General features: G+C 41.2%; 2 protein-coding genes across 7 annotated transcripts; both read right to left on the bottom strand.

The window, feature by feature from the left end:
- Positions 1–2,975: 2,975 nt before the first annotated feature.
- Positions 2,976–6,168, bottom strand: pla2g12b (phospholipase A2, group XIIB). Of its 2 annotated transcripts, none has more exons than XM_012859230.3 (4): positions 5,313–6,168; positions 4,212–4,300; positions 3,940–4,105; positions 2,976–3,832 (listed from the first exon to the last, which is right to left on the bottom strand). In XM_012859230.3, the coding sequence occupies exons 1-4, from the start codon at positions 5,788–5,790 to the stop codon at positions 3,714–3,716; spliced, it is 852 nt and encodes a 283-aa protein (XP_012714684.2). In that variant the 5' UTR covers positions 5,791–6,168; the 3' UTR covers positions 2,976–3,713. The 2 variants fall into 2 exon arrangements, with proteins under 2 accessions (XP_012714684.2, XP_012714685.2); XM_012859231.3 differs by having other exon boundaries at positions 2,977–3,832; positions 4,224–4,300; positions 5,313–6,167.
- Positions 6,169–8,252: 2,084 nt separating this feature from the next.
- Positions 8,253–14,564, bottom strand: LOC105923322 (uncharacterized protein C6orf118). 5 transcript variants are annotated; one of them, XM_036126849.1, is made up of 10 exons: positions 14,471–14,564; positions 12,796–13,397; positions 12,567–12,689; positions 11,045–11,104; positions 9,822–9,937; positions 9,666–9,727; positions 9,193–9,359; positions 9,062–9,115; positions 8,914–8,975; positions 8,254–8,828 (listed from the first exon to the last, which is right to left on the bottom strand). In XM_036126849.1, exons 2-10 carry the CDS (start codon positions 13,393–13,395, stop codon positions 8,768–8,770), a joined length of 1,305 nt encoding a protein of 434 aa, XP_035982742.1. In that variant the 5' UTR covers positions 13,396–13,397; positions 14,471–14,564; the 3' UTR covers positions 8,254–8,767. The 5 variants fall into 5 exon arrangements, with proteins under 5 accessions (XP_035982745.1, XP_035982742.1, XP_021170338.2 ...); XM_021314663.2 differs by having other exon boundaries at positions 8,255–8,828; positions 9,199–9,359; XM_036126852.1 differs by lacking the exon at positions 8,914–8,975 and having other exon boundaries at positions 8,253–8,828; positions 9,037–9,115.
- Positions 14,565–16,963: the final 2,399 nt, after the last annotated feature.

Genomic DNA, 16,963 nt, shown 5'->3' on the forward strand with positions numbered 1-16,963 from the left:
GGAAAAGGGTATTAAAGTTTTGCAAAACATAGCTTTTGAGTGTCAGGTTTCGTCAGCTCATTGGATCAGCCCAACTACCTCTCAAACATTTTTAACAACAGATGTCCTTTTGAGGATGCTTTTTCAGGCTTCACCGTGACAGAGGACATTAAACACTTTTTAGGAAAATCATCTCCATGCAGTACAATACTGGATTAGTGGATATTAGAAGTCTGCACTTTCACAAGAGATGCTTGTTAAGTTTGTCACCGTTTTCTCTGTCAGATAAATTCTGTATTTCTATGCTAGAGATACTTGGGTAAAGGCTGCCGTCTGTATCAATTCAGCCTCTTCAGCTGACTGTCCGAAAGGAACATTTTCAAACCACTTTGATACCAGAATGAGAACAGGAAGTACAATCTTCAATGCAATTGCATAACCAAAGGCTTGTCACAAAATCTGAAGGTTTGTCACCTTCTTGGTAGAGTTGACTGCAAGTTGCAGCTAATCACAGCTGAAACTTGTGGTGGGGAATAGCTAACCTTCCCATTATATTCAGGACATCTCATTGGAAAATTGTACGATGTTGATCAAGAAGCATCAAGAATCAAGAATTGATTTGACCATAGTCCCTTCAGGTGAGACCTTACATCCCCTCTTCCCCCCGTCATGGGTGACACTTGGGAAGTGTACACAATACTCGATTCCTGCCATTAGCGGGCTATAAAGACAAATTATCTGGGATTCCTGTTGCCTGGGGAAAAATCCTAAAGTATTAAAATCCTGGGACTTTCAGTGGAAAAGGTTCTATGGTAAGATTGACTAAACCCAGCACAAAGATGAGACAGGACTGCTGGAAACAGTTGGCTATAAAGAATAAGCTTGGAAAATACAGTTGTGTCCCTGCTTTGCAATACTTTATTTCCATTTTTATTACCAGAAGATATACAGATTGAAATTTCTGACACTGTCAGTGTTTTGATATTATTTATGTTATAGTTTAAACTGAACGCTAAGATTCCTTTTTTAATGTAACAGTGTGAACATTGTGCACATATTAAAAAACAATATCTTACCAAACCTGCTCTACTGTTTTTTTTAGTGCAATTGTGTGTAGCTTGTTTTGATAATTAACTCTCAAGGTACCACACTGATTAGTGTAGCACATTGGGAGTTGTATAATTCAGTTCAATTAAATATTATTATATAGCGCCAATTCATGAAGTACGTCATCTCAAGGCACTTTACAAAGTCATTACTGCTAAGAGCTAAGGGAATGGATGCATCAACGGAGCTGTGACTCTGTGTAAGTTTGGCAGCTGTACTCAAGAGAAATATAGGATTATTTTTATTCTCCTCAATTAATGATGAAAGATATGCTGTGTAACTCTGTGAAGGGTCTTTTTATACAACAGTAGACTGTCTTTCTAGATTAGGTAGGATTCCTCTTGGTGTATAGAGCGCCATTTTCTCTCCAATTTCCCAACATTGTGTTTCAAGGAACGCAGCTCTGAATTAAACCAGGGAGCCAGCTTCCTGTGAATAATCACCTTCTTTTTTAAGGGAGCTACATTGTCTAATGCAGAACGCAATGAGGAAATCACACCGTTAACAAAGACATTTCTTTGTGAATGGGAAGAAACAACATTGCTGCCATTTGGAGGGCATTTCTGCAATACTGAAGATATTAACAGGGGGACAGATTCTTTAATGTTTGTTACAGCATTATCCGATAAAGATCTACTATAATGGAACCCTCTTTGGGGGTGGAGAACTCAGTTAGATTAAACTAAAATGTTATTAAAAATGATCAGATAGGACAGGGTTGTGAGGAAATACTGTTAATTCTTCACAATCAATGCCATATGTCAGCACAAGGTCTAAAGTATGAAGCCAAGAGTGGGTCGGGTTATGAACATTTTGAGCAAAACCAATTAAATCTAGGATAGTTTTAAAGGCTACGCCTAAGGTTATCACATTCTGTGTCAACATGAATGTTAAAATCCCACACTATAATAACCTATCACTAATTCAGATAAGAAGTCTGACAACTGATCCAAAAACTGAGTGTAAGGGCCTGCTGGACGATACAAAACAACAAACAGAAGAGGTTTTATTGCTTTGCAGTTTGGATGAGGGAAACTGAGGGTTAATTGTTCAAAAGAACTGTAGTTATTAATTGGCCTGGGACTAATTAATAAATCAGACTGAAAGATGGTTGCCACTCCTCCTCCTCTTCCCACAGATCTGGGAATGTGGAAATTTGAATAATTGGAGGGAGTTGACTCATTTATACTAACGTAGTCCTCTTGCAGCCAGGTTTCTGTGAGACAAAATAAATCAATCTGATTATCAGAAATCAATTCATTAACTAACAAAGTATTTGGAGGGAGATACCTTATATTTAATAGACGACATTAAATTTTTTGTTTCAAGGTGACCCATATTGAATTTTATTAGATTTTTATGATTTGTTCCTTTTAGATCAGTTTTTTATCTGCTCAGTTTTGGCCGTGGGTAAGACACCGTCTCAATAGGGTAATTGGTAGGTAACAGTACAGAAGCTGCAGAGAGGTGTGTTAAACTACGGCTCTGCTTCCTGGTCTGGACCCTGGGTTGTCAGCATTTAGGAGAACTAATAAATCCGGCCAGATTCCCAGAAAGAAGAGCTGCACCATCCAAAGTGGGATGGATGCCGTCTCTCCAGATCAGACCAAGATTTCCCCAGAAAGTTCACCAGTTATCAATGTAGCCCACATCATTTTCAGGACGCCACCTAGACAACCAGCGGTTGAATGATGACATGTGGCTAAACATGTCGTCACTGGTCAGATCAGGCAGGGGACCAGAGAACATTATGGAGTCTGACATTGTTTTAGCAAACTTCCACACCGAAGCAACACCAACTTTAGTGACCTCCGATCGGCGTAACCGGGTGTCATTACAGCCCTCTTACCATGCCGAGAAAAGCAAACCGTGTGAAACACGAGGAGTTTCCAAACGTGATGTGCAGCACCAGATAATGTTTTAAAAGTGCTTATGTGTTAGAAACAGATGTTACAGCAAAGAGATTAAAGATAAAAGCGAGATAGTCTGGCACAACATACCACATTTCACACCTTGACAACAGGAAGTGACATTATACGCTTTACCGCAAACAGGAAGTCTCACTTAACTTAGTGATAAATAGAAAACAGTGATAAATTTAACTGTGGCCTCTTGTGAAAGTGTGGACAGTTGGCGTCTTCTAATACAGTCTTGTGTCTCAGGGATTTAAACAGTTGAAGTTTAAATTGCTTAGAAAAATAAGCTATAATAATGATACCCAATTAGCTAGCTTTTAGCATTCCACAGCACAGGATCTATTGACAGCATTCCACAACGGGAACAGTAACAATAAATGATAACTCTGCTAGCCTTTACTTAAATAAAACTCAACTATCCTGTTTAAAATCTCAAATATAACATTTTAAATACTGAGGTTGTTTTAAGACGGTGGGTGTGGGACTCTGCCTTGCTCTCGGCTGTTTTCGAGCTAGCCATTAGCTTCAGGCTTTAGAAACTACTAATCTGGATTTCTGCTTAATGAACACACCAAATTATTGACTGCTTAAAGCCTTTCAACCAAACCCAACTTCAGATATGATGAACTCTAATGAAAAGTGTCCTCTCTTATTGTATTATGTGGAAATGTCCATGAGTGTGTACAGAGGGGTTGACCACAGTACTCTGTGTCACAGTTCATCCCTCTCCTCTCCCTCGCAGACACACGATGCCCTCTGGCTGTTCATGTAAGGCCTGCATCCCAGAGTCCACACTGTGTTGTAGAGGGCGTCTGCCATTGATTCACAAGCTGATAGAAGGAAAACACATAAATGATTCTGGTCAGTCTTCCTGTACACATTCAATTCTTTATAGCTACTTTAATAAACAAAAGCAATGCTTTCACAAGATCCTCACCTTGTACTTTGGACACAAACCCAAGGCTCTTCTTCAGGTCAGAGCAGATGCTATGGAGGCACGAGCGAAACCTGGCATCACAATCGTACTTGTCCACGCCACAGGTTTCGTAGCACATGTCCAGCTGGTTACAGCACTGTGTCATGGCAGGGATCCCCATGTCAAACTGGCAAGAGAGAGAAATACATGTCAGCATGGTTCACCAATGCACAAGGTATTGTTGTGGTTGCATAACGTTTTGGGCTGTTGGTGCTGTGGGCAGGCCACCTTACAGCAGCATTCACCTGGATTCCCACCAGAGAGGAGCTGCAGCCATTGGGTTCTTGATGCTTGTAGCCAGGCCGAGGAAGTGGGAGTTCCCCTGTGGGAGCAGGAAGGTTCCATTAAACCCTTGAACTTAAAACGCCTTTAGCTACCAGTACATCAAACCTCAGACTTTGAAGCATTTTTTGGGGATTTTATGCAACAGAATAGTAATTTTTAAGTGGATTTATACACCGCTTTTCTAGTCATACTGACCACTCAAAGCCCTCTACACTATATAACCACATACACCCTAACTAACACACAGAAACATGATACACAGATTGGGGTTAAATGCCTTGCCCAGGGACACACCATGTTACAGCTGGACTCAACCACACAACCTTCCCATTACAAGACGACTACTCTACCCACCAAACCACAGTTGATCAAGTGAAAGTAAAAAAGGGTAGATGATCATCGAAGTTATTTACAATTAAAAGTGTAAAAAAGTATGACGGCCATTTGCATGAAGTCCCCCTTCATTCTGATATCCCAAAATAAAATCTGACCTACATCCATGAGAGGTCATCTGATTAGTGATAGAGTCCAGATTTGGGTAATCTAACCTCTGAGTATGAACACAGCTGTTCTGGGAAGGCCTCAGAGGTTTGCTACAGAACAGTCAGATGTCATGCAACATCTGTTTAAGAACATCTGCACTGTCTGCACTGAACTGATCTCACATAACTACTTAAAGATGTTCCACGAAGGCCTCAGAGATTTGTTAGAGAACGCTGGTTCTCTAACAAATCTAACAAATAACAAATCAAGTCTCAGATCTACAGTAAATGTCCGATGATAGGTCTGGACAGCATCTACACCGATGGCATAACAGAAATCACCCATGCCCTTCAACAAATGCTTTTAAATTCAAATCTCCGCACGGACAAACCTTGTTTAATACGTGTGAGCAAAATAAACTATAACAACAGCAGGTTTTAGCCAGCGGTTGAATCTGATGCGCATTTGCGACATATCTGTTGGGTTCAGTGAAAAGCATCGCTGATACCTCTGAGGAGACTCACACGAATATGAAGTAAACGCGCTGTGAAAAGAGCTGTCCTTACCGTATCTGCAACGGTACTGACAGACACCGTTGTGTCCGCCGACCAGCTCCACCAGCGAGTCAAAGTACCCGTGCACCGTCTGGAAACTGTCTCTAATGGAGTTGAGGCTCCAGCTGCTTGCATCTTCTTGTGCCAGGGCATTGTTCGAGGCCTTGTTGTTCTGGACTGCCCTAATCTCATTGGCCTCCTCCTCAGAGGGAGGTTGCTCCTGTGTGACAGCTTTCTCTGCAAGAGCTTCCATGGCGTCTCCATCGGGCTTGCCACTGTCCCTGCCTGGCTCTTTGACTTGGACCTCCACTTCTGTTAGGTCAGCTCCCTGATTATCCACCGGTAATATTTTGCCCCTAAAAGCAGAATCTAGTGGAGCAGCTTGAGCGGCGTCCCCCTCCTCATTGGCTTCAGTCTGATAGTGGCTCAAAGTGGCACACATGCCCATGGACGCACAGAGGAGGAGCAGGGCCGATGACCGGAGCAACATGTTGTTTCGGCTGGCTACAATCCAAGCATAGGTAGTTCTCCAACAAGTGAGGTGTCTTCAGGCAGGCTGCAAAAGAAATAAGAGCTCAGGACAGTGAGGGACAGCACAAAGGTTAGTTCTCACTGACTCCGTTAGCCTGAGGACAGACTTTGACCTCTGATTAGGTTCTTGTCGACAGCAAGGCACTGTGTCATATCAGGGGTGAAGGTCCGAGCATGTCAGCGCACAGAAAGGCTGCTTGGATTCAGCCAATGCTCTCATTGTCAGCAATGCTTGAACACACCGGAAGAGAGAACAGGAAGTTTGCTGCTTTTATCTATTTAGGAGCATTTTTCGAGAGTAGCTACTGAAGGGTCATAATAGAAAAAACAAGAGTGAATCAACGCTAAAATCTACAAACAAAAAAGAAGAATAAAAAAGAAAGAAAAAAAGAAGGAAAGAAAGAAAGGGGGAAATGGTAAAAAGGGATCAGTGGCTTTGTCATGAGAGAGTTTTGCTTTTGTGCAGACAGGTAGATTTGTCCAGTATGGGACATTTTGTCATGTTACACTGCTGCCCTCTTGTGTTTGTGAAAAATCTAACTTTTTTCTCCTACCAGATACAGAAAATACCTCCAAATATTTAGTTTTCTCTGTTTTCTATATGTTGTTATAATGTCATATAGTGTTATATTTGTTGGTAACACCACTGCTAAAGGGTCTTGGCTAATACAGCAACATGGAAACTGAGATATTTACTCAACGTCTGAATGCCTGACTCATTAAAAAGCTGTTAAAGTCCAGATTTTTTTTTACTATTGAATTTAAAATAAATTTCATCTATATTCTTCTATCTATTAATCATGTAATTTGTTTCTTAACTAGGAGCTAAGAATCACGTTAGTGTGTACTGTATTTAAAGTAATTTGAAACACATTACTTTCACAAGAATCTTTACTTTTACTTTCTACAAGAATTTTAAAATCTTTTTTGTATAAACTTGTTAATTTTAATTTTATGAACAACTTTAAAAATTTAGACAAAGATAACCCAATTTGTTTCATTAAGGGGGAAAAATGTCCGAACCAATCAGACCCTATGTGAAAAAGTAGTTGCCCTCTCCCCATTAAAGTCTGTAGAATAAAGAAATAACCTGACAAACAAATCATGCCACGAATTAAGGATAAATTAAGAAAGGATAGGAAAGTTAATGCCACTAAAGCCATTTCTAAAGCTTTAGGTTTCCAGTGAACCACAGTGAGAGCCATTATCCAGAAAACATGCAGAAAACATAGAACAGTGGAGAACCTTCCCAGCTTTTTGGAAGACGTGTGTCTTGTTCCTCCTGGCATAAAGCATTTCAGAAAAACAAGCTCAAACATTGTGTTGGTGGAAGTGTGATGGTGTGGGGCTGCTCTGCTGCTTCAGGACCTGGGGAACTTGCTGTAATTGATGGAACCAGGACTTTTGCCTTTCTTCCAGAAAATCCTGAAGGAAAATCCTGGTTAACGACCTTAGGCACAAGCAGCTAGGGTCATGCATCAGGAACAATAACCTGAAGCACAACAGCAAGTACACCTCTGAACGGCTAGAGCATGGTTGTGGAGTGGCCTAGTCAAAGTCCCGGACTTGAATACAATTGAGACGCTGTAGCATGACCTTAAACAGGCCGTTTGTGTCTGAAAATCCTCTGGACAGGCTGAATTAAAACAGTTCTGCAAAGAAGAGTGGGCTAAAACTCGACCACAGCGGTGTAAGAAAATCATTGCCAGTCATTGTAAACACTTGATGGCAGCTGTTGCTGCTAAGTGTGAAACAAGCAGGTATTATTTTTATAGGGAGGGGTTACTTTTTCACATACGGCCAGGTAGGTCTACATTTCAGAGCCAATTCATGTATGCACTCTGGTTATCTTTATCTGATATTAAAATTAGTTTGAAGATCTGAAACATCTAAGTATGACAAAAAAAAGAGCAAAAACTTTATTTATAAGCACTTTAAAAACAGCACAGCTGACCAAAGTGCTGAACAAAAATGAACAGCATACCTGATAAACTCATAAAAATAAGTTACAATCAACTAGAGTAAAATACAATATAAAACAAGTAAGAATATTAGTAACTTGAGTAAAACATAGTATGAAACACTTGAAAGTGAATAAGGTGAGCTCTGTCATGAAACGTGAAAAGCTAATGAGAAAAGGTGGGTTTTCAGAGCAGATTTTAAAATGGACAATGAAGAGGCCGGTCTGATGTGTAACGGCAGCAGGTTCCAAAGCCTTGGAGCTGCCGCAGAAAAAGCTGCGCCCCCTCCACCACGTCCTCGGCACGTTCAGGAGAAGCTGGTCCTCTGACCGGTGTGAGCGGGAAGGGCAATGCACCAGCAGAAGCTCAGAGAAGTAGCAGGAGGCCAGACCGTTCAAAGATTTAAAGAAATCCATCCATCCATCCATTTTCTGACTTACTTATCCCTCATGGGGTCATGAGGGGTGCTGGTGTCTATCTCCAATGTTCAACGTGCGAGAGGCGGGCTACACCCTGGACAGGTCGCCAGTCTGTCGCAGAGATTTAAAAACAAAAGACTCTTAAAATGAACCCTAAACTGAACAGGTAACCAGTGCAATGCGGATAAAACAGGATAAAACAAGCAGTTAAAAGCCGATCAGCTGCATTCTGCGAGGCACGGTTGTCTGTGATACACCATAATACAGAGTCGCAGTAATAGAGGCGCTGTATTCATTCATAAAAACAGCGCTGTATTCCTTCCATGAGACCATTTCCACATTCTACCACAGATTTTAACGTACTTTATCTGGATTTTTCATGACGTACCGCCAGCACAGAGAAGCGTCTAGTTGTGAAGTGGAAGACAAACAACAAATAGTTTCCAGTTCAAAATATATATATTTTTATATTTCTTTCGCTTTCAGTATAAGATACAACTCCATTTTCATCCTGCACACACTGCCAGACGTTCCATGCTTGCAACCTTGATTTCATTTATGACTCGAGGTATTCGCCGTCTGCTTGGAGATCTTTGTGTATTGCGCTCCACAGCATCCTGGGGGGAAACACAAGGAAAGGCGCGTCGGTGAAGAGAGGCAACAAACCAGCAATGTGACCCATCCGAGTAATATACCAGTTACCGTGTGATGGCTCCTCCTGGCTTCTCTCTGTCCAACACCAAACTGATGCTCTTCTGTAGCTCCTTGAAATAAAGGCCGCATGTCACACAGTGACCCCGCGCTTCTATATCAAACAATGCTTACATTTATGGCAGGAGACGAGTCGTGCCTTATTAACGGTCCTCAGACGCTCATTTGAAGCTATTAGTTTTATTGTTTCTGCCTGGAAATACACAGAGTGTTGAGCTGTGCTGATCATAAGGTCATGGAAAAGGACAGGGTAGATTTATCTTTTGGGACCTTTACATCTTTGAGATGTCTTTCCGTGGCAGCAGCTGCGACGGCGGACGCCGGCGTTTTACGGCCCTCCTCCTCCGGCCCGTCCAGCACCTGAAGCGTCCTGAGCTGGAGGACGTCGGCGCCGTCCACGGCTGTCCCGCCGTCCTCCTTTCTGGACAGGGATGTGTCTGCCGGCGCGCAGAAGGAGGGCGACGTGCGTCAATGCAAAACAGGGAAACAATGACGGGTCTGTGCTTGAATGCGTTCACCGCTACAGGTGGCATGAATGCCGTGCTTTCTTAGTGATACTACAAAACTCCCTTTATATGTGCGTCGGCACAATAAAGTGGACGGAGAGATTTGGCGGTGGGAAAACCACCGGCAAGTCAGAATGTGCACTTCCTGCTTGCTCTGCGGGAGGTTATACATTACAGCGAATGTTTACATGTGGTTTACCGACGGTGACGCATGCAAAACGTTGCTACGAGACTTACTCTTCATGCCGCTGTGCTCTTGGTGTGTTACGGCTGGAAGGTTCTTTAGCTCATCTTGGACTCTGAGGGAAAAAAAAAAAAAAGAACAAGCAACATTAAGGTACCAAAAACCTTTATAGAGAGATAATTTTTTAGGTTTTCTGTTGGGAAATAAACCGTTCATTCTCCTCCAGAGCTCTTTGGGCCTTTTCCTCTAGGCTGCGAACCTCGTTTCCTGCCTCCTCCACTTCTTTGTCACTTCTTGTGATCTCACCGGTATCTTTGACCGAAGCCTGCAACCACAACAGACACGTCAATGAAAAAAAGGCAATAAAAAAAACAACAACTGTTCAGACACATTCAGCTGTTGCACATTTTGTCACATTGAAACCTCAAAGTTCAGTGTGTTTCATAAAGATCTTTGTTTTAACAAAAATATGCTGTTAAAAACAGTGAAATTGAAGAAAACTGTTATGGATCCTCTGTGGTGTATTTTTATTCAGTCAGCCCTGGTCAATGCTTTGTAGACCCAGAGTCGCTGCAGTTAAACCAGTAAGGGTTTTAAAAATGCCTCCACCTGGTGTGTCTAGCTAGTGAATAACGTTTTGGACATCGACTTCAAAGGCCTACAACAGACTCTCAGTAGGATTCAGGTATAAACTTTGTTTAGGACAAGGGCCACACTAATACATTCCGATCAAAACTATTTTTTGCATCCCGTGATGTTTGTTCAGGATGGATGCTCTGCTGGAAGTGGCGGTGGTTTATGATGTGGCCAATCTGGCTCAGCGCCCAGGACAGGTTTTCTGTGGTTTATTTGCATGCCCTCTCAAAAGGAAACAGCCCCCCAGTGAGACATGCAGAGTGGAAGCATCGGCAGAAGGGTTGCTGCACACCACGGCTGGCACTAGAAGCTAAAGTGTGGTGATTTTATGTGATCCTGATTCCATTTCACCCTCTCTAACTCATAATCTAGAATACCTAGACTGGCAGAACCTGAGCTGGATCGTTCTGCACCTTTCAAACACCAATTAAAATTGATTAAATCTTTACTCGAAGCAGAACCGCCAGCGTGCCTTGAGACAATGGTCAAAAACCCAATCTATAGACAGGTCACACCTGGACTGAATTACGTTACACTGGCACCGGATTCTTTAAAATCGGGTACCGACCGCCCCCCTTGAAATACTCGTAGCTGAAGTTTAAGGTTTTCTGCAGCTTCAGCTAACTTGCTTAGCAAATTCCTTCACATATCATAACGCTGCCACCACAATATCTTCCTATTGGAGCAATGTGTCCAGGGTAATGTGCTGCATTAGTTTTCTGACGCACCGTGTTTTCAAAACCACTATCAGTATTTTAGATTAGTGCTCTTGCTATTTACACCATTTTATATTTACCACATGATCTTGTGAGGAATGGGAGTCCATCAAGTGAGTAATGTATAAATCATACTCAGTCTGGAAGAAAGAAAACATATATTATAGTCAGAGGAGACACAGAAGAAGCATTATGACCAAAGGGAAGTAACTGTGTTTGAATGAGTAAAGGTAAGGCTTTTAAGACTAATAACGCTACATTCTGTCAAGCTGGGAGGTGGTAGCATCATGAGGAAGGTCTGTTTTACTGACAGTGGTGCATTCTGCTGAATATTTTGTGTAATGAAGACAGAATACTCCTTAATTCATCAACTTCGCCTCAAATAAACAGCAAGAAGTTTAAAAAGTTCAAACTTGGACACAATAGGAGGTCCCAAGACGGCAATGATTCAAACTAATGTCTGAACTGGTTTATAAGGGTTTCCCCGAAACCAGTTTTTTCCAGACCGAGTACAGTTTAGATACTTGCCGGTTCCAATTACCGATACTGAGTATTTAAGAAATTAGTACTTCTAGATCACAAATAACTTAACAATATCATTGACCACTGAAAATGACTGACCATCAAGGGCGATGAATTTGGTTAGAGCTTGATTTATCAATCTTCTTTTGGACGGTCAGCAAATGACCTCTTGGTGTAAAGCACTACTACCTGGTATAGAGTCGTATCTGGTCTTTGACTTGCAGCGTAGGCCAGCCCATGGGGAAAATTGGTATCGGTTCAGAGTATCGGGTTGCTTTTACAAGTACAAGTGTGAGTACTTGACGCTGGTTATTGGGCCCGATACTGATACCGATATCGGAACACCACTACTGGTTTAGGAGTGGATGAAGTACGCATAACCTCAATAACCATTTATAATAGACGGGCGATGTCTGAAAACGGAGTCTCTGCCAGAAAACCATCAATTTCTGCTAAGAGTGGTGAAATGTCCAGAAGAAAGATGGCTGCTTGTAAAAGAATACATTGTCTAACTTGTCAAAAAAAACAACAACATTTATCCAAATATTAGCTTCTGAGTGCATTTCTACTTGATCTTGTATTTATATTTTGACTCTGGCTGAATTAAAGAAAGTCCACAGTAAATTTAAACGTTTTGATCCGGCTCTTGTCTTCTTCTTTTGCCGTCAATCTGGTGCCTTACGCTGCTGCATCATTCGCGTCATCAAGAGCCGAACGTACAACATCAGCCTGGCTGTCTTCCTGACAGCAGATCTGTACGAAACAATCCCTTCTGTTCCAACAGAAACAGCAAAGTGCAGAGCTGCATACATGCAGAGCTGTCTTGCTGTCAGAGTCGAGCAAGGCTCTCATGTGGAAAAAGAAAACGTCCATGAAATGGTACGTTTCCATGCGAATGAGCAGTGGCTGAGCGGCCTGCCCTCAGAAGTCCTGCTCCCTGACGCATGAAGACCAGGTTCCGGCGGTTGCTCTACTTGCGCTCGCTACACCGGGGGGAATCTCGCTCTCTCTTGGCTCGGATACATCTGACGGCGCAAGCTAAAAATGTGCAAGTGGGTACAGAGGAAATGGAAAAAAAACCTTGATTTCCCTCAGGATGCGTCCAAATACTGGCGAGCCTTCACATACATCATCAAAGACGTCACTGAACACCGCAAGGCGGTCTCTGCTGGGCCAGCTCAGTGCTGACAACTTCTTCAACTCCTGAGTAAGACAGCAACACACACACACACACACACCACGCATTAGCAAGTAAAACATGTGCCTGCGCCCAGTTTCCTAATGTCATACTTTGGGTGACTGTTTTCACCTTTTGGAGTTTCCTCTCGCACACTTCAGCAACTTTGGCTCCCTCGGTGACGTCTTGCTTGGCTGTAACTCCGTCGCCCAACCTCGGCTTCACCTCCGGCTGGCCTCCGACGTCCGGAGTCGCATGTTTAGAATCGTTCAGGGATAATTGCAGAGTCGCTTGCGCAGATGAAGAGTCAGATTCTTTCTTAGAAGCATCTTTTAGCGGTTGTGGCAAAGCGTTTGAGGAGGAAGAAGCTGCCTCAGTGGGAGATGTGTCCCTTCTTGTGCCTCCATGCGATGAATAATGTTTGGCCTGATCTTGTTTTGACCTCAAGACCTCAGACTCTTCCAAAGCAGCGCCGGAGGTGTTCTGTTTTGTCCTCACACGGCCCAGCGGCCGTGCCTGTCTTTTGTTTAGACCTTCGTCTTTTCTCTGAGAGGCAGTGCAGAGACTCGGCTTGGCCTCTTTGGGGGTGGGAGTCTGGTCCATGCTGAGGGACCCTAGATGACCCGAAGGGAAAGCGACGGGATCTTCTTTGTGACCAGGCTTAGCAGCAAGAAGCAGACTGCAGACGTAGCTCCCGTAACGCGACTGTTTTTGTTTACGGCTGCCGGACATGGCTGTGGGGGTGAACACATTGCAAAAGCTGGTTTAAAGTGAAAATATACCTCAAGAGCATTAAAGTTTCTAAATATCAGACAAGCAGAGATACATTCAGCTGAAACCCTTTAGATGCCGTTTTTTTCTAACTCAAAATTAAATCCACACAAAAAAATTGCCTTCACAATGCACAGTTCTGATGAATCAAGTTAAATAAGCATCAACTTAATTGATTTCTATATAACAATATCTATCTGCAACAACAAGGACAGTAGCCACCTTACAAATCTCTTTTGTTGATGCTTTTTTTTTTTTTTTTTGGTCACAAATTTTTTTAATGTTTCAAATCATCAAACGCATTTTAATATCAGACAAAGACAATCAGAAAAAATCCAAAATGTATTTTTCAAATGGATGTTTTCATTTCTTCAGGTTCCAAAACTGTCCAAACCAAAATGGCCCTGAAACGAGTAATAGTTGTGCCTGCTTTCATTGCAACAAGTTTGTGTTTTAAACTGTCAATGACTTTTAAAAACCTTTCCGGATTAAGAGATGTGAATCTCCCCTTTTCTCATCCATTTGTGATTTATTTATTTTTAGATCAGGTCATGATGAGAATAAAAGGTTTTGAGATCTTTTAGTCGTATAGGTAAACAGGCATGTGCTTTTCTAGTGAAATATAATTCAACTATTACTAAATAAATTAATAAATGTAGTTAATTACAATTATTTCATGATTTAACAACATAGATTTTGGGTTGAACCCAGCCTATATTTTCTTTTAGTAAATCAAAATGAGATCAGCATTTGATCTTCTTCTATCTTTGTCTGATTTAATTTTGTTTTGAATATTTATAAGAGTGACACAAAAAACCCCCAGAAACAACTGTTTTACAGCCTTGCAAATTAGTATATTAACGTCTTACAGTGTAAGACGTTGCTCGAATAAGAATCCCAACATGCTTAACTATTAAACAAAAACAATTGAATAGAATAGAACAACAAACATGTATAAAACCTGTGTTTTTCCCCTAAAGGGCTCAACGAAAGCGGGTAAAAATAAAATATAAAATTGTAAATTGTACAAATTAACCTTTTGCTAGCTGTATCTTCTTGAAGAAATCTCCACCGAAACCCCAAAAACTTCAGCTTCAACGCCAGCAGCTGCGTTTGATACAAGGGTTGCCAAGGCTACCAAAGTACGTCATGCTCGCGTTGCGTTCACTGTCACGATAATCGTCGTAACGGGGAGACTTTTCAGTAGCGTTCACAGCGGACAACGGTGACTCCCCTCACCAAAAAGATACAAAAACATAACATACCTGTATTTATACTCCCTGCATGGCTACATCCAAACTATGTCCATCACAAACTAAGGTGGACGAATCCTATTTTAGAATTTAAGATCCTTTTAAAGTGGACCGAAACATCTTTGAACCTGCCATTACCTTACTCCCCCACGTCTGTGTGTCAACCCACCAGCCAACTCAAACCAATCTAAATTGATCGTCTGATTTAAAGTAAGCAGATAAATAAAAGCAAAAATGTATTTGCTTTAGTTTATTACATTGCACAAAGTGTTAGGAGTTTGTTAATAACATTAACGAGACGGTTGTATTATCCTCAGTGGAGGCCCAGTGGCAACAGAGCAAGCTGCAAAGTTTGAATAGACTCTGGGTCCCTGAGTCAGACCCTTAGCCCCAGAATACTCCTGCTCCCTATGGGATGGGTTGAATGCAGAGGACAAATTAAATAAGAATGTAAAAAGTTGCAACGACCCAAAATATTATCAGCTGATGTTGGCCTATGATCTCTCATTCTTCTATTGGGTAAATGTTGATTCACTCATTTGACTACCGAGTTGAAGGCCACAAATCAAACGCTAACTCCAGGCAAAGACACTCCACCATTTAGGGGTTGATCTTACGCATTATCTTTACAAATACAGTCAATTAGAAGTTTAGATAAGCTTTCTAAATATTGAGATGTTTTTTTGTTTTATTTTTGTGTGTGTCGACATTAAATCAGACTACTGATTTAGATCAGTTATTGAAAACATTTCTATTTGTTAAATGCCAGAATGATAAAAAAAAAAAAAAAATCCCGAAAGCATACACACATTCCCTGGATGCCAACTGCTGTAGAGGATGGAATCGATCAATCAATCACATTATTAATAATAATAATAATAAAAAATCAAACATTAAAATTGGATCTAGGTGTAGAAAGAAACATTGATTAGAACATTCCTCTACTGGGGATATAAGAGCAACTGAGACGTATACTTCACTTGCAGTAGTTTAGTAGGAAATTACTTTATCCCGGTTAAATAACATCCAAACACTCAGCCATCATTCCCAATCAGGCGTCGTTGACATATTGTGTTATGGTTAACTGCATGGATTTGAGAAATGGATAGATCAAAGCTGTTTACCAGCTAAAATCCCAGGTGTAATCATTTTAACTGTGTCTGAGTGTTATTAGTTTAGTCACGAGCCAGCAGCAGTGAGCTGTCTGACCACCAGAACACCAGATGTGCTCTCTACAATCTCCTAAACATAGAAGCCGTGAAGTGAACTTCAGCAAACGTCCCCTGTTTGTCCTTGTTTTTTTCTGTTGCGTTGCATTTCCTTGAAAACTGTTAAAACTCAATAATTACCAGACAAATTGTGTAAACTTTGCTTACTGGGGAAATTGGATTACTATAAAAAAAATCTCTTAAATGCATTCATTAAAATGCCTTCTTAATTCGGTTATTTACAATCAGTGTGTTTTTGTGGGTTAAGTCTTGTAGCTCGCATAAAGTGGGGAAAAGGGGAGGGAGGAGGAGAAAGAAAAAAGGCCTCAGGGCCTGGAGTGACCAGAATAGGAAAGCAGATGGCAAAAAGCTGAACATGAAGAGACGGAGCGACATGTTCTGCTCTAGTGCAGTGAATCACACGCCGTGAGTTAGCATCTTCTCTGCATCCTTATATCATCTCGCATCATTTAGTAAGTTAAATAAACTATTAAAAAGTATATTTAAGATCTGCTCCATTTTACTGGGGGGATGGAAAATTCATTGCTGGAAAAAAAAAACATATAAAATGCCTAATTTCCATCACAGATGACGTATTTCTCTCTTTATTCTCTTATTTGCCAATTCACAATATGTGCAGGACATACAGATACTTATATAAAAAAAAACGTTTCTCTCACTCAAAGAATTTAAACAATTAAAGCAAATAAAGGCAAATAGATAAAACGATAGAGAAGAGTTTAAAATCCAGGAATAAGAAGGGGAAGGTAGTGGCTTCATTAATAACTAAGTTGACCTCACAGAGTACTTATACAGGGGTATAAGGTTTTATTTAAAGCAAAATGGGGGAAAAACACATTAGATTAAGTCTAATACTGACGTAAGAAACCCGTTTTGCCTTACAGTTGATCAGGTTAAGTATAAATTGACCTTCAGGACTTCCTGTTAATCGTGTTATTTAAGAAAGCATTAAGACTAATGATGAAACTAGCTAATTTGGTTGTTAAAGTGAACAACAGGAACTACAGGAAGATACGACCAGAAATGGGCTGCATAAAAAACACGGCC

This window comes from Fundulus heteroclitus, chromosome 22 (genome assembly GCF_011125445.2).
Source record: "Fundulus heteroclitus isolate FHET01 chromosome 22, MU-UCD_Fhet_4.1, whole genome shotgun sequence".
Taxonomy (NCBI): domain Eukaryota; kingdom Metazoa; phylum Chordata; class Actinopteri; order Cyprinodontiformes; family Fundulidae; genus Fundulus; species Fundulus heteroclitus.